This window comes from Bombyx mandarina, chromosome 08 (assembly GCF_030267445.1).
Source record: "Bombyx mandarina strain Sakado chromosome 08, ASM3026744v2".
In the NCBI taxonomy this organism is placed as follows: Eukaryota; Metazoa; Arthropoda; class Insecta; order Lepidoptera; family Bombycidae; genus Bombyx; species Bombyx mandarina.
Window position 1 is genome coordinate 4,362,194 of NC_143215.1, and position 25,760 is coordinate 4,387,953.

At 37.8% G+C, this 25,760-nt stretch overlaps 1 protein-coding gene across 8 annotated transcripts in view; it reads right to left on the reverse strand.

Annotated features, from left to right (window-relative positions):
- Nucleotides 1-25,760, reverse strand: part of pdm3 (POU-domain protein pdm3) — a 200,404-nt gene that overhangs the window by 41,395 nt on the left and 133,249 nt on the right. For 4 of the 8 annotated variants that reach the window (XM_089729008.1, XM_089729006.1, XM_089729013.1 and 1 more), the window contains exons 4-7: nucleotides 14,833-14,962; nucleotides 12,226-12,411; nucleotides 5,656-5,796; nucleotides 4,587-5,073 (exon numbers count right to left, since the gene is read on the reverse strand). In XM_089729008.1, the coding sequence (XP_089585134.1) occupies nucleotides 4,587-5,073; nucleotides 5,656-5,796; nucleotides 12,226-12,411; nucleotides 14,833-14,962 (944 nt within the window). Of the gene's footprint in view, nucleotides 1-4,586; nucleotides 5,074-5,655; nucleotides 5,797-12,225; nucleotides 12,412-14,832; nucleotides 14,963-18,543; nucleotides 18,807-25,760 lie in introns of those variants that run through there. The other 4 variants (XM_089729007.1, XM_089729012.1, XM_089729010.1 and 1 more) reach the window with 3 other exon arrangements.

Genomic DNA, 25,760 nt, shown 5'->3' on the forward strand with positions numbered 1-25,760 from the left:
AGTTGCCGCTAAGAACTTATTTCAAGTCTCTTTTGAAAAAACACATGTCGTAGCGGTCGAATAACAACTTGGAGGAAAATTCATACCAGTCCCACGCGTGTTTTTTGGGCAGGAGGAAAACGTCTTTACTATATGTAGCATAAACATCTATATGTTAATATAGATTCATTCAAACTAAATGTTTCTGTAGCTCAGCGAACCTTACCAGAATACAAAGCTATATCGAAGAAATGGACGGGAAGAGAGGCGGTTAGTGTGCAACTTAACCCACTAAATTTCTCGCTGGATCTTCTCAGTGGATCGCGATTCCTATCTGGTAGTTGAGATAGCGAAACACTGCTTTTGCTAGGGCTAGTGTTAGCAAGTTCAATCAGATTGAGCCTTTGACCTCACCTACCCTTCCACGTGTAGTCGGAATAGCCCCGTGGGCTACCCACAATACTCATATCACAACACGCCTCGGGACGCCTTTTCGGCAATAGTGAAGTCTTTACATGGAATTAACCTACGACTTGGTTCCATTTTGTACTTTATAAAGGAGGTACTATAGGTATACATTAAATTGAAGTGTATAACAGTCGTACCATTCTCCAAATGGAACAGTCCATTTTTTCGCGCTAGAAATAATCAAGATACCCGTACAAGTTTACATTACGCCCTCACTAGTAATAATTCATTAGTATAATACATTGACCACGTCCCTACAGAGTTCTTATCTAGTAACTGTCATTTACCGTGTTCGTTTCGTTGCTTTTTATTTGTGTCATAAAACAATTTTTATCCATCATAAAAATAACCATGCCGGCTTCGCGTATTCATAACGAGCAATAGTAAATTTACTTGTAAGTAGCCGTCAAATGGGTTTGTCCTTCATCGCGTTCAATATTAATCTCATCGATAGTATAACAGTTGTTTTTCTAGTGGAGCCGTATTGTAAGTTTTGTAAGAGTAAGTTTTACTGGTGGTAGGACCTCTTAGGGTACACACCAGTAGGTATCATCACCCTGCCTATTTCTGCCGTGAAGCAGTAATGCGATTCGGTTTGAAGAGTGGGGCAGCCGTTGTAACTATATTCAGAGCTTAGAACTTATATCTCAAGGTGGGTGGCGCATTTACGTTGTAGATGTCTATGGGCTGTTAATGATGAGAATCTCTGTGGGGGTGAGAAATAATAATGTTAATTTTAAATGCCCAGCGAAGCGGACGGGTACAGCTAGTTATGTATAAGTTTAGCTGTGCAAATAAAAACTATTTTCTTTTTCGTATTTTGATGGTCGGGTACAAGCTACCTTTGTCTTTCACACCCTATATGTTTAAAAAATGTCATAAATTTCAATTTATTCTTCTAAATTAAAAAATTCTCAGTTCTAACATAATTACTGCTCTCATTTTAAGTAATTAAGGACAGTGCGTTGTCATCTTAATAACACTACTATATAATTATCGTGAGCCATGTTTAGACGTATTACTCATCGCATTATATTAATTACTGATTAATTTTAGTTCTTGCCGGAAGTATGATGGAATTCTTTATGTTTTAAGGTCATGTTTTCATCAAAAGAATTGATTTGCGATGCGAATTATTAGATTATAGATTAATTTAAAGCACCCGGCGTCTAACAGCTAAGAACCAGACGTCTTATATAATCTGTTCATTTATTATATTATCTGTGCCTGTCTGTCTGTATCTGTGCATATAGGTAATCTGTTTTTGTGGTTCGATTCTTGGCCGAATATCCTAAAATATTAAACTCAAGAACGTTACTTGATCTAAGTATTTGAGAAAAAATTCCGTGGTCACGGAATAACACCTTATATTAAATTTAGAGAAAAATAAAATGTGTAATTTTCTGACTGTTATCCTATTGCTAAATAGCACGACCCCGTTCTATTTCTGCCGAGATGAAATCATATATTCCGGTTTGAATGTTAGAACATACGTTGTACAACACAATTGAGACATGGTTTTGTGTTTCAAAGTGTAGTAAATTCTCATCGTGATGACGATTAAACGACCTCACGGCTTTAGCGGCACTTTTTTACTGGTGGTAGGACCGCGCGCGGTTGTGAGTCCGCGCGGGTAGGTACCACCACACCGCCTATTTCTGCCGTGAAGCAGAAATGTGTTTCGGTTTGAAGGGTGGGGCCGCCGTTGTAAAATACCTTAGAACTTATATCTCAAGGTGGGTGGCGCATTTACGTTGTAGATGTCTATGGGCTCCAGTAATCACTTAACACCAGGTGGGCTGTGGGCTCGACCACCCATCTAAGCAATAACAAAAAACCCGTTAACATTGCAAAGGATATGCCACCACCCACCTTGTACATGACTTGAACAGTGTAATTATGGATTTATATTTTTAAGCGGTAGACAGCGGTTTGGCTCTGCCCCTGACATTGCTGACGTCCATGACCTAGGGTCACCACTCATCATCAGGTGAGTTGTATGCTCTGTCTATACGGGCCATAAAAAAATTACACGATGCTATTCCTTCATCGTGGAATACATTCATGAGCACGAGTTAAATACGCATTTCACTAGAAGATTTGATATCTGCCGCGTGACTTGAACACATACTTAATCGCGTCGTCTTGAGGCCACGACGACTATAATTTCTGTTGATGAGCTATTTTGTAAACTTGGAAGCAAATTCTTCGTTGATTCTTCGAATAACTCCAAATTCGAACGCAAACTAAATTCTAACAACAAACGTTGATTAGTAATTCAGAGACACATGCACACTCCGCGTGTGCCCTACAGTAATTACATCTATTGTCACATAATTATTACCAACACTTGCTACTGCACCCACGCTTCTATGCAACCCCGTGCTGGCACAGTCAACTTTATCACAGCGGGATAAAGATTAAAATTCTAATTCAACCCATCGATGTATAATTTTCCCTTGTTAAATGGCTGGACAATAATGTCGTTTTGAAAATTGTTTTCTTGGTGACTTTTATGAGAACTAATATGTTTGTTTGTTGTTTTATATTACAGGAATTGTTGAGTGTTCATGGGGGCGTATTGTACGCCCGTCCGGGTAGGATTCTTTCTGCTCATATCTGCCTTATAGCTACCACGTGGTTTTGTATTACTGTCCCGCCTACTGTTTACTTAACCATTGAAGTATCAAAGTATCGAAATTAGGTCTTAAAGTGTGTGGTAGTATTCACGTAGCATCATTTATTTGGATCCGGTAATCATTTTAAGCCAAGGGAGCTAAGCAAAATCCGTCTTGGTGTACGGACCACTGTCTTTTGACAGTCAGTACTGTACAGTATTGGATGTGGAACGTTGTATTTGACGATTAGTACTGTTCCTATTGCGGTGGGCTCACGGAACTGTCCGTGACGCCTTCAGCTCTAGCACTAGGAACAGGCTTAGGGACCCCGGTAGCCGATGAGTTCGACGTGCAACTTAACCCATGAATCAGCTCGCTGAGTTTCTTGCCGGATCTTCTCAGTGAGTCGCGATTCCGATCCGGTAGTAGATTCATTCGCGAAGCAGCTGCTCTTGAGTTGTTAGGTCTCCTTCAGAGGCGCCCGGGTAGCTGTTAACAAATCCCACCCCTCCTGGCTGAGCCTTTGCTCGCTCACTTGTCCTGGTGAAACTGGAAAGGCCTCAGGACCACCAGAAAACAATCAATCAAAAAAAAAAAAGGAACTCTGTCCGTGACAGATAGTACTACCGTATGTGCCTGTTATCATTCACGATTGATATTTAATTAGTTCTGTCTCCATTTTTATAGTTCACTTAAATTGCTGGGATACGATTAATGATTATTTAATAGTAATAAATCCCTATGTGCTATACCCCGGTTAAATTCCTGATGTCTGAGTCTTAATCTGACATATATATCTTAATCGAATAATAAATTTCGTTGATATATTATTTAGAGAAGAAACACCACAGTGTATAGATTCTTGGGCGGACTCAATGCGTTTGTTAAAATGTTTTGGGGTCTGGGTATATTATTCTTATCTCGTATGATTTTTTCCGATACCTATAATAACAGAGGAAAATAGTCTAGCTTGGATAAGCTATGAGCAAATAATTGTTTTTTTGAATATTCATTGTACGATAAGCAATATTTATTTATGCTGAATCGTAACAAAAAAGATTTAAAAAAACGAGGTACATAATTATCATCTGGATATATTTGTATATATTTTCCCTATAGACCCAGAATCGTGCCCACTGAGTTTCTCACGGGATCTTCTCAGTGGGTCGCGATTTCGATCCGGTGGTAGACTCTGCGAAGCTGCTCTTGCTAGGGCTAGTATTGGCAAATTCTCTCAGGTTGAGCTCACCTACCCGTCCGAGCCCCTTGGGCTACCAGCGAATAGGAAAAAAAACCAAGAAGCGAATGAACTGAATTCGATGACATTTTCAAGAAACCTTCAAATTAGCCCATAGGATGGTCCTGTAAAATTCATGCGATATACCTATGATAGCGATTGGAACAAAGGTAGGCCAACTAGAACCAACGCGGGTTGGACCAAACAAAGTCAAATCAAAGGTAGGTCAACCAACGCGGGTTAGACCAGTAGAATATACACAGTTAGGATATTAAGTGACTTACCTATTAATACTGTTCATGGCTGCTGCTCCCTCACGTTCATTTCTCTCTCTAACACTACTAGAATACCGTTCGTAGCTCTCCCTCTCTTTGTAATGCCTTTCAGGCCTTGGAGAAGAGGATCTTCTGCCTTGCATCTGCTGCGCCATATTGTTCTGCTGTACCGTCTGCAGCAAACTGTGGTTCCCTTGAGGCTGCTGTTGTTGTAACGCTTGAAGCAATTCTTGGGCATTGGCCGCTCCGTTAGACAAGAAGTTCGGTAAGCCCGGGTTGAGTAGGGCATTCGATAAACTTGGATTCAGCATGTTGGGTCGAATGTTTGATGATTGTTGGGGATTCGAGTTGAGTAGTTGATGGGGTTGGGCCATCGCTTGGAGATTGGCCAGGGACGTGGAGACGACTTGGCCGTTGTTTAGAGCTAGGTTCACCATTTGATCGTTTGAGTTGACGTGGTTGACTGGTATCGTAAGGATTGTTTGGGTTGCGATTCCTAAAAGAATAAAGATAAATTAGTAGTGTATTATTTTTTAAAAAACATCGAATATTGCCTTTAACAAGACATGATCCGAATTAGAAATAGTTGATAGACATAGCACATAATAAGATTTAATTTCCAAACTTTTTTATTGCCTAGGTGGGTGGACGAGCTCACGGCCCACCTGGTGTTAAGTGGTTACCGGAGCCCATAGACGTTGAAAGCGTAAATGCGACACCCACCTTGAGATATAAGTTCTAAGGTCTCAGTATAATTACAACGGCTACCCACGGCAGAAATAAGCGGGGTACCTAGCTACCCGCGCGGCTCACAAGACGTCATATCACCATTATTATTATATTCATGCCAATTATAATTTGACGGGTTTAATTTTTACTACACGATCTTATTCTTTCACCGTGAAAGTCAATCGTGAACATTTGTTAAGTACGTATTTCAATACAAAAATTGATACTTGCCAGCGGAATTTGAACACCGTTGCATCGCTAGATACGAATGTACCGGACGTCTTATCCTTTAGGCCCTTCGCGGCCTAAGCATAATTGACTAAGTATAGTTTCAGCCGTACGTGCTCACCTTGCGAAGTAGGTATGAGTAGCTGAGCACCCTGGATGCCTTGGACCAGTTGCCCTGACGCGAGTATTAGCTGTGGCATCGGAGACGGCATCGCTGGTGGCAGCATATTGTTGTTGCTCACGGGGCTCGGGGAGCCCATTCCTAGGACAAAAAAATATTCAAATTAGTTAGGTGAGGTGGTAAAAAAAAAAGGTGGTATAGTCAAGCTACTATTGCTTCTTTACTTAAGCCTTCTTATTCTATCTGAAAACGTAATGTTCTTCTTCTTATGTCAATTTATCTAACCCAGTGGCTCTCAAACTTATTTTGTCTACTGCCCACTTTGAGAATAAATTATTTTTTAGCGCCCCCATTTTTTCTTTCAAAAACCTAACTCTACTAAAAACCACTATAGCGAGAGCTTAGTTGGTGTCTAAGAGTCCTCCTAGATGAAATTACAAATCGCCTCCCAACCCTCGACACAACGCCCCCATTTTTTTCTGGATCTATTACCGTCCCCCCATTAAGCCTGCAGCGCCTACAAGGGGGCGTTATCGTCCACTGTGGGAAAGGCTGATCTAACCCGACTTGCATTGGCAAAACAAGTGTTTTTCAACGTTGCTGAAAAGGTAGAGGTGCCCAATTATTATTTGGTCAAGTTTGGCAGATTATTCAATGACTCAAATGATATTAAGAATCCATTGGTGCATATTAGAAGCTACAGTATGAGTGCTCTTTTCCATTTGTATTGAATTGTCTTATCGAATTGTAACGTCCGTTTGATTCGCGGCCAAGTCACGCAAAGTATTGGGCCAGAATTAACCGCAACATTAATGTTTGGACTACATGAATCGTTTATGGTACCAGTGTCCTCATTTTGAGAATGAGGCCGAAACCACATTTTGGTAAAATCAAACCGAATCGGATGACCATTTTACATATCTCAAGGTGGATAGCTTTATTCCTTGAACGTTGTAAGGTCTACGGGATTCAGTAATCACTTAACACTAGGTAAGCCGTGAGCTCGTACACAGGTACCATTTACGCAATAAATAAAAAAACTAAACCCAAAACTATACCTATAAAAAATAATTGACGTTAACTCCGTTATAGGCACAACACTATATCATTAAATTACATAGCTTTATTTTTTAATTATTACATACACATTTAAAAATCACAATTACTAGTATTGGAATAATCGTGTAATTTTTTACACTTACCTAATACGCTATTAACAATAAAATAAAATAAAAAACAATAAAACATACGCTGTTTCCTAATCATTAAAATATAAAGATTAGATTTGGCATATAAAACTTTAGTTAATAACGACAAATAAAACTTATGTTAACTACATCACGCATTAGTCATGGCATTTGCACTTAAAATGTCGAAATTAACACGCAATGTACAGTGTACAGCTTTCTATTTACAATTAAACAATAAAGTAGTACCCGTCTCGGGAAAGCACCAGCGAAAGGGTTCCGGATCTGCAATTAATGCCGACTAAATAACTGAGTAACTAGGGTGCCACATTGTTTTATCTGGATTATTTTTAAGTCAGAAAGAGTTTACACAGGTTTAAACCACACACGGTAAACCACAAGAATGGTTTATAATACGACTTTTTTGGAACGAAGCTTCCTACGGCAGGCTTGGAGGTGATAGGGATTTTGCTGCGCGACCGAACTGAAAAAAATGTGATAGTAAAAACCGTAAGAAAAAGTCCGTGGAATAAGGCCTTGTTTTCCGCACAGCGATATTTCACGGCGCGATTTTTTTCTCGTAATTCTTTTTTTTTTAATATGGAACTTCGTTCCTATCCGGTGTCCCACGACACCACACATCTTTTATTTATTGCTTAGGTGGGTGGAGGAGCTCACAGCCCACCTGGTGTTTGTAGCTTATTGTATGTGAAAATGGTAGTAAGGAAGACCCATTAAAATTTTGTGTGTAGTAAGTAGTAGGTAATTTTCGAATAATATATTATTATATACATATTTAAATTAAAAAGTAAAAGAAAGCAAGTCAAAGAATTAATTTCATATTTTTAATATCCTGTTGAATACGTTCGGGGTTTTAGGGTTATGTTGTAAAATGATTGTACCGTCATCAGCTTTTGATGCGAGTACAAATCTTTAAGTTATCCGGACGTGTTGAAGCCGGCGAATTGACGTTCAAAAATTCCATATAAAATATATGCATATCAAGGTAATTAAAGTTTATAAAAGCTTCTGATATTAATTGAGGCCGTCAGTTATCGGCTAATAGTTAGCTTAGCATAGTTTTACTGGTAGTAGGACCTCTTGTGAGTCCGCACGGGTAGGTACCACCACCCTGCCTATTTCTGCCGTAAAGCAGTAGTGCGTTTCGGTTTGAAGGGTGGGGCAGCCGTTGTAACTACACTGAGACCTTAGAACTTACATCTCAAGTTGGGTGGCGCATTTACGTTGTAGATGTCTATGGGCTCCAGTAACCGGTTAACACCAGGTGGGCCGTAAGCTCGTCCACCGACCTAAGCAATAAAAAAAAGCGTATGCTGAACTTTACTGTGTACTAATATCAAGCAATCGGATTGTACTAATGCTTAAGTCGAAGGACCGCATACTAACATTATGCTTGTCTTTAATGCGTGCCTATCAGTTATGCGTAACATTTCGAAGGGAACTACCACCATTATATCATTCATTTGAGACTTAAATCTAGATTCTCGAAATATGGGATTTCCATGAGTTCCATGAACCGTTTAACACCAGGTCTGCGAGACCTCGTTCGCCAGTAAAAAAGCAATAAAAAAAAAAAAAAATAGCAAGCAGCAATATTTATTCATTCATGAATTCATTTTTCGCAAATATGTTCTGTGTGCTTAGTGCGAGTTTTTTAACGCTCTCGATAGCGTAAAAGTTAACTCAAATATTTATGCAGTTGGATCAGCGCCCCTAGTGGCAAACCTAAGTAAACGTTCCTACTCCATAAAAAATCGAGTTGACTTTTACGCTATCGAGAGCGTTAAAAAACTCGCACTAAGCTCACTGATAATTTAAATCAGCTGGACTATAATGAGCAGACTAAATAATCTTCTATCTTCTATATATATAAAAATGAGTTGCTGTTCGTTAGTCTCGCTAAAACTCGAGAACGGCTGAACCGATTTGGCTAATTTTAGTCTTGAATTATTTGTGGAAGTCCAGAGAAGGTTTAAAAGGTTTGATAAATACGAAAATGCTCGGAATTAAATAAAGTTTAGGTCTTTTATTTATCGATTGAGGCACTACGAAGTCTGCTGGGTCAGCTAGTACATAATATATCTATCGATCATTTTCGTCATAAACTTTAAATTGATTAACGATTAACTAGAGATGTACAATTTTTAGAGAAAACCTTACTTTTCGATTCAGAACTATTAGACGGTAATGGTCGATAGTAATAATTTTCATTACGATTTGTAACGAAACGTTTCCGAGTGAAACGCCGAACCGCGTACACGCTCGAAGATAATAAAGGAACGATAGAAAATTACACAAAATCCATCGGCAACCGACCGACACTAATTCACCGCGAACAAAACGAACTACAGCCGAGCCTCTGATGATGATTGACTTACGACGAATTCACTATGAACATGATTTTTAACACTAAACATACCACAACGGGTCAAATGACCCATTTTGAACTATTGCATTTAAAACTACATGTATCATCTTATTGCTTTTGCACATTTGACTTCATGATTTTATTTTACCAATTAATCTATAGTTATAATACTTAGTATTTATAATATACTACTACTAATATTTCGTATATACTATACTACTAATATTTAGTTTTTGTTGTGTTCATTTTGAGTGATACTTGTCGTATACCATTATCTACCCGCTATGGCAGTAATAGGTACCAAGTAAGTGAAACACGTGTTTTTGTTTTCGCCTGTGAATCTCGTACACAAACAGTACATTCATATCAAGAATAGTAATTAAACTTTCGCGATTTTTACGTATTTTATTTGCATATAAAGAAAAGAAAAAAACAACTTTTACATTAACACGAAAATAGAACACGGACTTTGCATTTAAATTGAACTAAAATCACACCAATTAAAATAAATTTGTCATAACAAAATGGCGAATAATAAATACGCTTTAAGTTTGGACGTATCCAAACTGCAATATAGCTTTTTGACTGTCACCACGAATCGTGTGCCTGACGTATGACGTCACACCTCCTAAGACCGGCACCATCGCGTGATTCGTCACAAATCAATCTTTACCAAAAAAAAAACGTTATCCGCGTTCCTTACAAGCCCGTTAAATTCAACATTAACATAACGCATTCATTTATACCATGACATTTCACATTTCGTAATAAATGCTCTTTTCCTACAGCGCATCAATTAACAACCGAAAAAAATGTATAATTAGTTCTATTAAGACAATAAAACTCTTAATGATACCGCAACACTCGTAATATCCGTGCGTTCTTAAAAAAAAAAATATATGTAATTATACTCATTATTTAAATAGGTTTTTTCGTCCATTACGGCGAGGCCTTAATAGGCGGGCTGGTGGGGCCGCTATCTCGAACTCATTAAATCGATTTGATTCGGTAATCACCTAATTACTGGTCACGTGATACCGATTTTACGAAGTTTTAATGTGCAAACCGTGTATTCTTTGATTATAGCGATCAGTCTGTTTGATTCGGGGGCGGGCTGGCTCGTTCTCTTCGTGTCTATCGACCAGTTAAATCATTCAAATTGGATATTTATTTTGAATTCAATAAATGCTTTTTTCACTTGCAGGTCACATTGCGGCGCACGCGTTGGTCTGAAAACGTCTAGGCGGTTTTTGACAGAGCCCAGTCACGTGGGTGTTAGGCCGCGGGGTGATTGCTTACGTAAAATGACCGTTTGCGATATATTAATAAACTAGCTGTACCCGTCCGCTTCGCTGGGCATTTAAAATTAACATTATTATTTCTCACCCCCACAAAAATTCTCATAACTAACGCCCCCGCAACTGGTGTAGGGAGTCCAACACTCATATAATTATTAGCCTATATATTTTCTACATGGATACCAAGTTTCAAGTCAATCGGATGCATGGTTCAATAGTTATATTGAAACATCCGTAAAAATCACTGTAGATTTATATATTAGTATACATTGTAACTTAACTTCCAGTCGGGAAAGCCGGCCGTTAAGCAGCATATGATTTAGATCGCTTGGGACCACGCAACAATAAGTGGGGCTTGTGCTCGATCACATATTTACTTAAAAAATCTTCATATCACTTAATACGCGAAATTCTTTTTTTTTTATTGCTTTGATGGGTGGACGAACTCACAGCCCACCTGGTGTTAAGTGGCTACTGGACCCCATAGACATCTACAACGTGAATGCGCCACCCACCTTGAAATATAAGTTCTTAGGTCTCAAGTATAGTTGCTGCCCCACCCTTCAAACCGAAACGCATTACTGCTTCACGGCAGAAATAGGCAGGGTGGTGGTACCTACCCGTGCGGACTCACAAGAGGTTCTGCCACCAGTAATTACACAAATTATAATTTTGCTGGTTTGGTTAATTAAAGGTGCGTTTTATTTGGTGTTAGCATCAACTGTTCGATGTTTTTAATTCTGTTTTTAATTAAGTTTACTCCATTCATACATAGCTGAAGAAGTTTTTTGTTATATTTTCTAATTTTTAAACTTTAAATGGTTGCCCTGTAAAGTTGTAAAAATGTCACTTAAACCATATAGCCTTTCCTCGTGGATATGAATGAAAAAGCTTTGATTTGTTAATCTAAGCGTTTTGTGTTCTTTTATTCAGTTCAAACTTCATATACCCACAATGACCAGCGAAGGAAACTTGACTTGTGTCATTTGCGTTCCTTAGTGACCATAAATACCGCGCTCCAACTTAATAAAAGATAATTTTCCTAACATTAATATAAAAATAATGAAAGATAATTTTCCTAAAATTAATATAAAATAATGAAAGATAATTTTACTAAAATTATATTTTAATGTATCTTTTATTTTATGCTATTAATTTTAATATATGTTTTCGTAGATGAAGTCATGAACACAGGCTAAGTATGTAGTTCAATGGATTTTTGTTTAATGGAACTTCCCTACGGGATTTGAACACTGGCACAGCCGCATAGATCGACGGTCGCATACCGGGCTTCTTATCCAACTGGCCAAGATTCCTGATTGCAAACCAATATATTCGAAACATTTGTGTAATATTTACATTTGATAATTGCAAAAATGGAATGTAAATGTTGAAATGTAAAAGTATAATAAAATCAAATGCAGCATATCGTTTTCTCGCATGAAAACTGTATAATCTCAAAACTTACTAATTTTACAGGAGAGTGAGGCTTAACGTGTGATATTTTTAATATTAATTATCTTTGCAACATTATTTAAAAAAAAAAAACTAAAACTAAATTACGCTCTTTTGACAGTATTTATGAGATAAATACTGGTGATACCAAATGATTCCGCATATTAACACTCAATTTCGAATAGTTTTGGAAATTGTACACTTTTAATGCGAAAAGACTATTAGACGGATGTATTCTTACCCGGGGCGCTGACGCTCAAGTTTAAAGGGGAGTTGATAACCGGATTCGACGGCATGGACGCCAGACCCTGGAGATTCGCCGCCAGCTGCGACATCTGCTGGGACATCTGCTGCTGGAGTTGTTGCGACATAGGCATGTTCTGTTGCATGCTCGCGAGGTTCTGCAGGTTTTGGAACATCGACGCCACTGTGGAAGATTTCGGTAGTTGAAACAAAAGAATATCTAATTATTTTTTTATTTTTGTTTTTTTTATTTATTTCTTAGATGGGTGGACGAGCTCACAGCCCACCTAATATTAAGTGGTTACAACGTAAATGCGCCACCCACCTTGAGATATAAGTTCTAAGGTCCCAAGTATAGTTATTGCTGGAATTATTCGATCCTGACTATTTCTTATACGAAGCAATCAAGGATGAGACAACCGCTTAACAAAACCGTTGAGACTTCGACGTCAGTGATGGAATTCACCTTGTAATGTCTATGGAGTTCAATTAACTACTTTTTATTATTTAGTTTTAGATTTTGTTTTATTGAAAATATCTTCAAGATATTCTTCGGTAGGGGAAATGGTTTGAATGGCTGGGTTCATCCTACCACGGGGCCATGGGACCACGCTATACACAGCATAATCCAGACATATGAAGGTGCGGTCGAATTAGATTTAATAAATAATAAGTACTAGAGAATAGATAATTGTGAAGTGGTGACTGTAAAGAAATGTTATATGAACTAGGTATTTTGTTGAAACCACTCACGTGTATACCATATTATATTGCCATGCCACAAACCTTTGAATTGCCAATAACAACTAGTTATCTTGGATAGAGCTAGAATCAACAAACTATGTCTAATTTTTATTTTAAGCGGAAGATCTAATACAAATTGCATTTAATGGGCAGCAAAGCATGATTTGTTGAGTATTTTTTTCGGTTTTCGCGAAGACATTCTTTAAACTACATTAGGGTTTAATTTCGCATTTATTATTGTCATTGTGTTACTTGCGACCTTTTGAATACGGTTTTCGTGATCTCGCAGACAACTGTTACTTCTTGTACATTTTCTGGTTTTTAATTTATAAAACCGTTCCGAAGAGAAACTGGTTGCCAATACAAATGGAAATTAAAGATTACAGAGGCACATGCGACATTTTTTTTTAATTACTGTCGCTGGGGAACTATCTTACAGCCCACACACATGATGTAGCTAATGAATGGACAAGTTTAATATTCGATGTTGCTTTTAATATGCATGAAATGGTAATTTCGGAACAATTTTTGAAATTCATAGTAAAAGAAACCTCCACTTCAGCACATAACAGATGTTGGATGCTTGGGCTTCTTCAATAAAACTTCCACAATCGATTTTGTGCTTGTATTTCCTTTATACAGGTTTTTGGTTAATTTAATACGTTGCGAACAAGTTAGCTTGGCACGGCCATTAATTGAAGTGTGTAAAAATGGTGTCGGTAAACATAAATAAAATTTTGTACATTGTTCCTTAAAAATTCGTAGGCGTTAACACAGAAATATTGGTAATGAAATTCAAGAATCGAATGGTACTCTCTCGATTATGATATATCCGAATGATTTCGAAACATCATTTAACCCCGTGTCATAGAGCAAACATAAATGATAATAACAGTAAATATGAAATAAAATATAACGACAATCGTCTTTGTTCCGTAAGTAGTTAGTAGTATTGATGGAAGTTTAATATCTGTTAGACAAATCGGTTTGATTCGGTCGTTTGAGAATGAAATGGCAAATGTTTAATGGGATAGCTTTATATTTTTTTTGTAACTTGTCTTAAATGCCGCTTATATTTACTACGTTGATTATTTGTAAGTACTACGGATAATGCACTATTTTAATGCAACGATTTATTTTTATTTTTTTATTGCTTAGATGTGTGGACGAGCTCACAGCCCACCTGATGTTAAGTGGTTACTGGAGTCCATAGACATCTACAACGTAATTGCGCCACACACCTTGAGATATAGTTCTAAGGTCTCAGTATAGTCACAACGGCTGCCCCACCCTTCAATCTGAAACGCATTACTCCTTCGAGGCAGAAATAGGCGGGGCGGTGGTACCTAACGAGGTCAATGATCTTGCTTTTATGAAACACGTACAAGAAAATTTCTCTCTCAGTTCATTTCGCGAAAACATCTCAAGTTTTTCCGTTTGTGTTTTAAATCAATTGTATAGATGTCGTCGGCAGTTCAGAAGCCTAAAGTAGGTTGTCGCGTGATTAGTTTCAACAGATCAATGATTCAGATAAGATTAATGTCCTTGGAGTGGTTTTTTTTTTTAAATAGTGCAGTACGAATTTTTTTTATTGCTCAGATTGATGGACGTGCTCACAGCCCACCTGATATTAAGTGGTTACTGGAGCCCATAGACATTTACAACGTTAATTCGCCACCCACTTTGAGATATAAGTTCTAAGGTCTCAGTATAGTTACAACGGCTGCCCCGCCCTTCGAAACCGAAACGCATTACTGCTTCACGGCAGAAATAGGCAGGGCGGTGGTACCTACCCGTGCGGACTCACAAGAGCTCCTGCCACCAGTAACAAAAATTAGTAAAAACGTTAGTACGAACTCACTGGAGCCATTCATGTGCTGGTGGTGCGGTGTCCTGGTTCTTGGCGAGGGGGTACGCGGCTCAGCTAATTGCGCCCGCGTCGTGCCCCCCTCCGGCGAACTCGCGCCACTCTCCCGATCCGATTCCGCCTGCTGAACATCAAACAAATCTTAATAATAATACCCCATTTTTACCATACCCAAGCGGTAGGCAGCGGCTTGGCCCCTGGTATTACTGAAGTCAATAGGTGACGGTAACCACTCACCATCAGGCGGGCCGTATGCCTGACTGTCTAGAAGGGCATTCAAAATAAAATAAAAATTATACCCATACCCATCATACCCATTTTTACGAAAATTGCGCGCACGGAGGAGTATGAAATTTCCCACACTATAGAGGATATAGTGAAGGAGTGCAGAATACTAATAATTTTTTTTAAATGATGCCTTATTGATAGGTACATACATTAAATCAATAAAACAAACATTACACACACTACCATGTACTTTAAGTTTATTGTCAAACTTTTGTTGCTTATAGTCTGTGGTCAAATTGAGAATACGTTAATAGTGTTTATTTGTCTATAGTGTAGTCTTTACGAAATCTGTGATTATAGAAGTATAAATAGTCTTTGACAATAGAACCATCAAACTTATAATTTCAATTAAGTATAGTCGAACTACTGCGGGATCACTAATTTAAATAAACGTATTAACCACGAATATGGTTGTCATTTAAAGGGCTTAATATTTGACGAGCATGTGAAGGTAGCTGACGATTGCTTCTCTAGTATGCGGTTTCCGCCCGTCAGCTGATTGCTAAACCCGTTACATTGCGTGTCGCGTTTTTATTTTTATTTATTCGTTTGCGATTATTTAAATACCATTGCGTGGGGAATCATTGGCAGTACGACCTGTTCTCGATTTCAAGAACGGTTTCCAAGCGGGGTGCATCACTCATCAGCGCAATGAAACACATTTTAACGGCCGTCTGGTGTAGTGGTAAGTGACATGGTCACTACACAAGGGGGTCGCGGGTTCGAATCCCGCCAAGGGAAGATATTTGTATGATAAATATAAAGTGTCTTCTCCATGGTTATGGATGTATATCAAATATATGTATGTGTATAATAAAAATATTACATTTATTTCCGTTATCTGGTACCTGTAACACAAGTTCTTTACGGACTTATCACGGGACCAGTTAACGTGGCGTGATTGTTAGTAAATATTTATTATTATTATTATTATTTGTCGATAGTTATATAGTGGAATCAAATTCAAATAACTCGACTATTTTGAAGTCGCGAAACGATTTCAAATAGAAATACATTATGATCGTTCATTTAACGAAATTAAATTCGGCTTTAATTAGCTTTTAAACAAAATAAACAACTCTCGTGGGCGTACAACTAATTCGCTTTGCATTTTGTCACAAAATGACTTCTAATTGAGGAAGTTGACCATATATTATTATTCCGAGAACGGATCGTGAATTTTATATCAAACTTTAATAGTGGTGAAAACTGGAGGTTTTTTATAGGTTTGCTTGAAGATAATTGAGCGTTGGGATACAGCTCGTACATTTAGTTTTCAAGGAACACCTAAAGAAGGATAGAAATATCAATTCATATCGTATTTTCAAATGTTTGAAAGTTCGTGAGAAGAGAGCTAGTTTGAAATTCAAAATCATTTGTTACGATTTGAATGTATTGAATGTCAAAGTATCTTCTACGCTCGATTTTAAAAAAAAAACTACTATTTTGGAAAGAACCTGCGAAACAAAAGCAGCAGCCCCGTCTTACTATTTTAATAAAAATCTATTATTACTTTTTGATGGAAAAATATAAAAAAAATAACCAAACTAGTAACATTACAATAGAATTACTAGCGGTAAGACGTCTTGTGAGCGCGCACGGGTAGGTCCCACTGCCCTGCCTACTTCTGCCTAGAAGCAGTAATGCGTTTGCGATTTGAAGGATGGTCGAGAACTTAGAACTCAATCTTCAATGTGGCGTTTACGCTGTGGATGACCGGGAACCATTACCACGTGCGTCAGTAAAAAATATAACCTCCAACAAATACTCTACAAACGTGGTTTTCACGTTCTCTTTATTCCGCTATGCCCTAAACACGTTATTGCGGATCCTCCTGATCCATTAACGGTGCTTTTAGGTACCTCAAGTACCGGTCACCGTCCTCCCCGAACCCGTCGCTTGCGACGAAGGGCTCGACGAGTAAGTTAATCCATAGACACAGCCCACTGAGTCTCTCGCCGGCTCTTCTCAGTGGGTTGCGTTTCCGATTCGGTGGTAGATTCTGCGAAGCACTGCCTTTGCTAGGGCCAGTGTTAGCAACACTCCGGTTCTCAGCTCCGTGAGCACACCAACACGTCAAGGAGACGCTGAAATAGCCTCTCAAGGCTATCATCATAGGTAGTAAAAAAACGGTATACGTTGGAAATATGAAGGCCAGAAGATTTGTTCTCATCCTAATTCACATATGATCTTATCATAATGCTATAAGCCTTGATCTTAGCTTATCAAAGCCTGAGACTGCCCCACCCTTCAAACTGAAACGCATTACTGCTTCACTGCAGAAATAGGCAGGGTGGTGGTACCTACCTACTCGTGCGGACTCACAAGACGTCCTACCACCAGTAATTATGCAAACTATAATTTTGGGGGTTTTGAATTTTATTACACGATGTTATTCCTTCACCGTGGAAGTCAATCGTGAACATTTGTTTAGTACGTATTTCATTAGAAAAATTGGTACCAGCCTGAGATTCGAACACCGGTGCATCGCGCTCAACACGAATGCACCGGATGTCTTATCCGTTAGACTTCAAGCTAAACGAATAAGTCTCCTTAAGAATGTTCTCGAAATTTCATAAGATTGCATTTATGAAATTTCGAGAACATTCTTAAGAAGACATATTGTTGAATACATAACCAAAATGATTTACATAAAACTCAAATTCTCTGTTTTCGCGCCGACTGCGATAGAAAAACTAGAAGATTCTCAATTCGGGAAGTATGTTGAATTCAAGATACCACTACCAATAGTGCACACACATACACAAAATCATTTTCATAAATAAAAACAGTTAAATTATAATCAATTAAACTTAAAATTAATTGATTATTAAAATATATAAGTTACATTTTACGATTCAACTTGTTAAGTATTAAAAAAGGTCACATTGATTTTTTAATTATAAAATCCTGAATTATTGCGAGGAAGAGCCTTGAATTAATAATTGAGTTTACAATTACACTGATACGATTTTGAATTTGATATTAAGTTGCAAATTTACTTTTATTAAACAATATTGTCTACATTAATTTGTTCTAAATAAAATATTTTTTTTCTATATTTGAACTGTTGAAAAGTTGGTCTTAAAGTTTAAAATTCTTGAACCGCTATTGTTAATTTTGTGAACGAAAAAAGAAATTGTTCTGAAGATATTTTTTTTAAATTAATTTGATATGAATTTCAGTAAATATTCATAGTATTTAAAGTATACTTAAAACAAATTACATAATGATGTGTGAATTAAATTAGATTTCAAAATAATTAAAACAATTTAACAGTGTTCTTAAAATAATGACACCAAATAGTGCATTCGAAGCTAACTTTTGAACCATAGACTAAAAAATACTTTTTAGTAGAACATAGGAAATAACAATTAGGGTAAATATACGTTACTCTTTAATATTCTGTAAACTCACAAAAGATAATGTCATTCTCTCCACGCTGTAAAACTTTCACTATGTTGTTTCGAGTACCCGCTATGAAATGGTCCCATAAAAATGCGGTATTCCAAAAAGTCTTGCACAATTTAAAAAGTTTTCGAAAAATCATAAAAACTAAACGCGACCGATAAAGCACAACTTTTATTCAAAGTTCGTATTTAGAACGGAATCCACAGAGTATAGATACGTACGTCGTTCGCGAAAAAGAATCGCGCGCACTATCGACAAAACGTTCGCTTTGTTTTTTTTTTTATTTCATTTATCGAAAGCAACATATACAGCCGCGCGGGCTAGTTGCACAGCGCGGAATGAAAGCGCGTCATCAGTTTAAAAAAATCAACCCCTTTCGGTGGAGGGAAAAAATGCGGCCCCCGGGGTGGATGGGTGGTCCCGCCGAAATCCTTGCCAAAGCGATCGCCATCGGTCCGACTTGTCACTTGTCGAATAAGCATGATAATTAAAGTTTTTACGTTTTTCTTTCATTAGCCGTGTTTAGCTGATTACTTAAGTTTTATGAAGTTTTTTTTTCAACTTCGAAGGACGTAAGTACTGGAGATATTTGGCTGGATGAAAAGACATAGAGGAAAAGCATATTGTTTTTTTAAAAAAACGGAAGGAAAACTAGAGTGGACATTAAACCTTTTCTTAGTGAAGTCAAAAGCATTTAGATCCTCGACTGATCTTGGGACTCGGTCACTGAGTCGTGTGCAAGTTTTTTTGGTTGAGAATTAAAATGATTTAACAACTAGTAACATTTGTCATGCATATTTTTTCAAACGATCCTCTATTAACCGAGTGAAGATGAAATGCAATAATGCATTTTAAAATTGTCTCATTTGAATACCGCAATTGAACTTTTTAAGTATTAACTATGTAGATATTTGAAGATAAACATAAAAAATATTTGGGGATAATTCGTTTATTAAAACCTCGTAATTTTCGTCTCTAATACCAATTTTTTTCACTAGATGGCGTGATAGCTCCTAAAGTTTGATACATTCAGTGGCGGGAAACTATTGTATTTTCACCATAAGCCGGAAATATACTTGAATTAGTTACGACAATTGATTAAATTTCGGATGTCTGTCTTTTGCAGCAAATTGCGCTAATTGCGATAAAGAAAACTTTTTTTATTAATATTCAATAGGCAAAGACAAAAAGATATAAGATATACATATTTCTAATCTGTTTATCTTTGTTACGAAAAAACAGTAGACAAACAGTTAATAGTTAATACAAGTTACCGCATTTAATTAATTTAATTTAATAAATATTTAATTTAACTATTAACGAGGAATATTAATTAAATGTTCTTCGCATGTAATCTAAATATTTATTAAGAATTTTGATCCTTGTTTTTTTTATTAGTATTTTTTTACTTAGTGTCATCGGGGCTATTGAGAGGCTATTCTGGCTTCACCGAATATGTAGTCGGGCTCACGGGGCTTATCCTGGGAGACTCTACTAGCATCTGCTCTAGCACGAGCAGTGCATCCCTGAATATACCACCGTATCAGAATCGAGACCGACAGGCGAACATTATTTAGAATAAATAGTCAAACGAGTATGTATACAAGACAATATTATGGGCTTGACTTTTTCGAAATCATAGTTTAATTATTTTGCTTACAAGTGAGAAAGACCTGTAAACACTCAATCCATTTGAACTATGGAGTTAGGTGAGATTATTCGATAAAACTTGCCTGTATCATTCATGATAAATCAGTAGAAAGACTGATTCTGTTGTAGATCAAACCAGGCTGCCTCGTCTCGGCCGTCTATTTTTCTACCTAAAGTTTTAGTGATATATTTAGTGCCAATCGTGTTCATTTCACCTAGTGCTCATTTTACTCATGTCTACTGTAATTCTTTAAATTATTGTCATGTATTAACTTCAACACAGCTACGCGCTTTTAGAATCATTCACTTCATCAACGAGGGTTAACTGGAAGAGTATGCTTGCATGGCGTTAAGTTCGCCTTTGTACACTATTTTGTGCAATAAAGAATTTTCATTCATTCATTATTCATTCAATCGTGGGATATGTGCAAGCTATTTTTTTTCCTACCTAAGCTGATGGCTTTGAGAGGCTATATCAGCGTTGCCTTAACTTGTAGGTGAGCTCACGGGGCTCAAACCTGATGACGTTGCTAACACGAACCCTAGCAAGAGCCGTGCTTCGCAGAATCTACCACCGGATCGGAAACGCGACCCACTGAGAAGATCAGAGCGAGAAACTCAATGGGCTGTGTCTGAGGGTCGTGCAAGCGAATCGTGCTTGCACGAGTGGTTATAATTATACTCTCTCTAGCAGCAAATGAATGATGCATTTTTGATTGAATACCGGGTCAGTTGTCGCATTAGTTCGATCGAGGCTTTAATTAAGTTGCGTTTCAAGGTCAGCGGCAAGCGTACTGCAGTGTCTACCGCTGCGTCTCTTGATTCATTTTAATCACAAAATATGAGTTGTTGAACGAAGAGTTTAATATACAAGAATTGCTCGTTTAAAGGTATAAGATAAGATAAGATTAAAGAGCGGAGGGGTTAGCGTGGTATGGGCACGTGATGCGTAGAGAGAAGATGCATGTGACTAGGAGATGTATGGAAATGGCAGTGCAAGGTAGAGGAGGAAGAGGTCGACCGAAGAAGACATGGATGAAGTCTGTGAACAACGATTTGAGAAAGAGAGAAGTGAGTGTTGAGATGACAGCTGATAGAAGAGAATGGGATAGAAAAATCCCTGTGCTGACCCCATCTAGTGGGTTAAGGTGAAGAAGAAGAAGAGTTGATTAAGAACGTAAGAATTTTATATTTATATTCACTACCGGTGGGTGTATTATGAGCTCCGATACAAATACAACGGACGTCTTATCCATATTTTGTAAGTAATGATTGTGCCACTGGTGGTTCAACATTTTCTGGTTCACAGCACGAAGTAAGTATTATATTACGAAAGCAAGAATGTGGTATAGTCTATTCTACAAGATTCAGCTTACAGATGCTGTATAGATTCTGACGCTTAATTTAATTCCCTGACCCACTTTAAGATTGTTTTGTTGCGTAAACAGAAAACAACACAGATGCTTAGCAAATTTAAATTTTCGATAAAGTTCAGTGCTTTTCAAGAAGAATCTAGATCATTCAGACAGCAAATTCGGTTTTGATAAAAGCTTAAAACAAATAATACTCGGACAACGTAACGAAATATATTATTTAAAAACACAATCAAAACTCGACGGGCGGCGGTTAATGAAAAAACTCGAAAAAAAAAAAATTATCATCAACAAGTAACATTCGGAATAATCAGCGGTACACGGAAAAAATCAGTAATTATTCAGATGAAGTTGGACGAGCGAAGGGGGTAAAGGGGGCAAGGGCCGGCCAAAATAAAAACGGCGTTGCGTAGGGGGCGACACCCAGCCTCGTCGCCTCTACAAATGTTATCTAACTGCGTTCGTTGCGAGCCGCGGCGCCGCGCCGCTATGAATTAGCGCCCGAAACCAAATTTCAATTTATACTTCAAAACCCTGCATGGTTGCTCGGAGCGGAAAAAGCCAATCACCATCTCGGTATTGAAGCGAATCCTTTAGACGCCACGGCCTATGCCCGTACTGTTAGCGTTAGAACTTGGAAGCTGCGAGTTAAGGAGGCTCGCGGTCGGTTTGTTCTTAGTGCGAGCTTTTGAACGTTCTCGATAGCGTAAAAGTTAGCTCATATTTGTGTGGATCGTTTGCCTACGTTTGCCGCTAGGGGCGCTGTTCCAACTGCATACAAAATTGGGTTAACTCTTACGCTATCGAGAACGTTAAAAAGCTCGCACTAAGCACACGGATCGACGGAAGAGGACATGCGGCGGCGTGTGACGTGATCGCGCGCTGGCGGCAAAGCGCGGTCATTATCGGGCGACGCACACACGCGTCCCATTGTCCGCTCGGATGTGTGTGTGGATTTTTACTCATTAATTTTAAAACGCTCCGGATTTTTTTCAGGGCGGGTGCTAGGGGGCGCCTGAGCGCGAGGAGGGCGAAAATTGGCGATGGCCGCCGGGCGGGGTGTCACCGAGGGGGTTATTAAATAGATTGGTCCGCGGCCGAACGGAGCCACCGATCTGCACTTGTACCTCGCGTCATTAACGGGTTGAGAACCGATTTTAAATCGTGAAATAACAGCCCGTTACAGGAAAAGTTGAGCGCGGCTTATCGTACTCTCCTGGCCCTGTTCTACAAGCTTAATTGCATTAAAAGTGTGTTTTATTGCGCCGATATTCCCGATAATTGTTCGCTAGGAATGTTTATGGTCTTCAGCGCTCATTGCGGCAGTGAATGTCGCGACTTGCGGGCACTACGTCATACCGCATACAGATGGACACACACATGCGGTTTTTTTTTTCCGCAGTCGCTCGGCAGTGGGCGACAGGGAGACACGGTGGGGAGCCGTGAAAAATACTCAAAAAAAGAAAAAAGAAAAATTGTAGCAGATATATAATTAAAGCCGTACAGAGCAACACAGTACAACGATGTATTATGCAGAGTCGCTCCCGTGTGTGGCTGGCTGTTTTTACATGACCCGATGTCAGTGTATTGTGTCCGATATTATAAATAGCTTTAACGGAGCATAATTTTAACGGCAGCTTTCTCTAATTTTGCGAATTTAACTATATAGATTTCTGTTCAGCAAATATAATTAATTAACAAGTAATAAAATTATACACTGGTGGTAGGACCTCTTGTGAGTCCGCGCGGGTAGGTACCGCCACTCTGCCTATTTTTGCCGTGAAGCAGTAATGCGTTTCGATTTGAAGGGTGGGGCAGCCTTTGTAACTTTACTTATATGTCAAGGTGGGTGGCGTATTTACGTTGTAGATGTCTATGGACTCCAGCAACCACTTAACACTAGGTGGGCTGTGATCTCGTCAACCTATCTGGGAAATAAAAAAAAACGCTATTTTCTATTACTAAAATTCTTGACACCTTTTGAGTTTGGCTCGATTAAACATATTAAAAAAGAAAAGTAGTTATTCAGATACTCATTGTCCTATACGAATGGCAAGCTTGCTTATCAAATTGAATGCTTCGCATCTGATAGTAGAGTGGTTAATAAATTATGACATTATACAACTAAATGAATACAATACTAAAAACATCCAAATAAAACAGAGCCACAAGGTCGGTTGTTTTTGGTTTAGGTTGGAATTAATCTTAAATCTCTACGCCAGAACTTACGATGTAATTTTTTTATTATTTAATGGGCGCTTTCGTATATTCGGTTCTTTTATCGAATATTTATGCGATTTAAAACGTATATCGATTTATTTATAACTTATTTAGCTAATTAGAATATTGCAATCAATACATCAATGTGACAATCTACTTCAAAAAATATCATATTGATATCAAGTATAAAATAATGATAAATTTAAAAATGTTTATTAATACAAATAATAATATGTAAATCATGAGATATTGGCGATTTACTATCGAAACAAACAATACATAGTACTATATAAAAATCGAAATAGGTAAATTTAGAATATTCCTGGTCCTCGAAACCCCACGAGAGCGCACATGTGTCGATTATAACATACGATTATTATTAATTTATCGACAAAACTTTACAAAAGCACTTCTCGCAACGAAATAATTACATTGTAACATCGAGAGCGCGTCTTGGTTTAGGGTTGCGTTCCACAGAACGATACGATCGCGGCGTTACTCTGGCTCTGTACTTTTCGTACGTCTGCGGTTATTATAGAATACGCTGTGACAATCGAATAGTATTAAATCGTAGCTTCTAACTCGCTAGTGGAGCGGGTCCTTAAAGCGATGGGGGGCGCGGACGCACGCCAGATGTTAAGAGGGGGCTTTACGATTAATTTGACATTAAATTCAATAATAACCCATTTATTGCGTAATTTCCTTTCAATTACCTTTCATTTATTGCTCTGTAATGAGATTACTGACGTACACTCGCGTGTTTACCTCTTAGTTTTAGATAGGAAGCGTTCGGGGAAATCGTGGCGTGATTTCATTTTAAAATAAACAGTTTGTTTATTTTGAAGTTTGAATACACGGGTTCTTGTTACATATGCGAATTCGTAATTAAATATTAATTTCTGAAATTGTTATTATTGAATTACATACAAACAAATGTTATATCCATATATTAATACGTGAAGCAAAAACTTTGTATCCCTTTTTACGAAAATTGCGCGGACGGAGGAGTATAAAATTTTCAACACTTATAGAGAATGTAGAGAAGAAGTGCACAATGCCAATATTTTTTAAAATAATGCATTAAAGATACATTAAATCAATAAAGAAAACATTACACACACTACATACCATGTATTTGACGCCCTCACGCATGCATACTATTTATTGTCAAACTTTTGTTCTTGACGTCTGTTGTCAAATTGAGATTAAATATTGTTTGTCTTTGTTAATATTTTTACAGTAGGTATAGTCTTGGCGAAATTTGTGATTATAGAAGTATAAAATACAATCATAATAGTGTACAAACTTACAATTCCAATTAATTATAGTCGAATTTCGACTACTGCGGGACCTCTAGTTATAGTAAATTTTTTAAACGTGAGTTCGTCTTTATGTCTCTACCTATTCTTGTTTTAATTCTTAATTTAAAAGCTTTTTATTAAAGACGTGCATAATATAGTTACCAAATATATTATGTATTAACATAAAATCCGTTATAAATATGTGTGTAACAATATATAAAATCATTATTTATAAGTTTGTTTCAGTATTTGTGTCAGGTTTGCTTAATGTGTGTTCGCGAATGCTAACTAGTGTTTTTTTATATATTTTAAATTATGTTGATAAAGAGAAATGACCGCATGATACTTAGTCTTAAGTGACAGGAGACGTTATGTTGACGTCATTTTTGTAATACCGAATACATTTTCAGTCATAGACATAATACACTGAGTTTCTCGCCGGATCGTCTCAGTGGGTCGCGATTCTGATCCGTTAAGCTTCTGCTAAGCACTGCTCTTGCTAGGGCTAGTGTTAGAAATCTCATTCTCTCAGGTCGCAAATCAAGTTCTCTCAGGTTGAGCCCGTGAGCTCGCCTACCCGTACCTACTACACCTTACCCTACTAGCGAACCTTTTACTGGTGGTAGGACCACTTGTGGGTCCGCGCGGATAGGTACCACCGCCCTGCCTATTTCTGCCG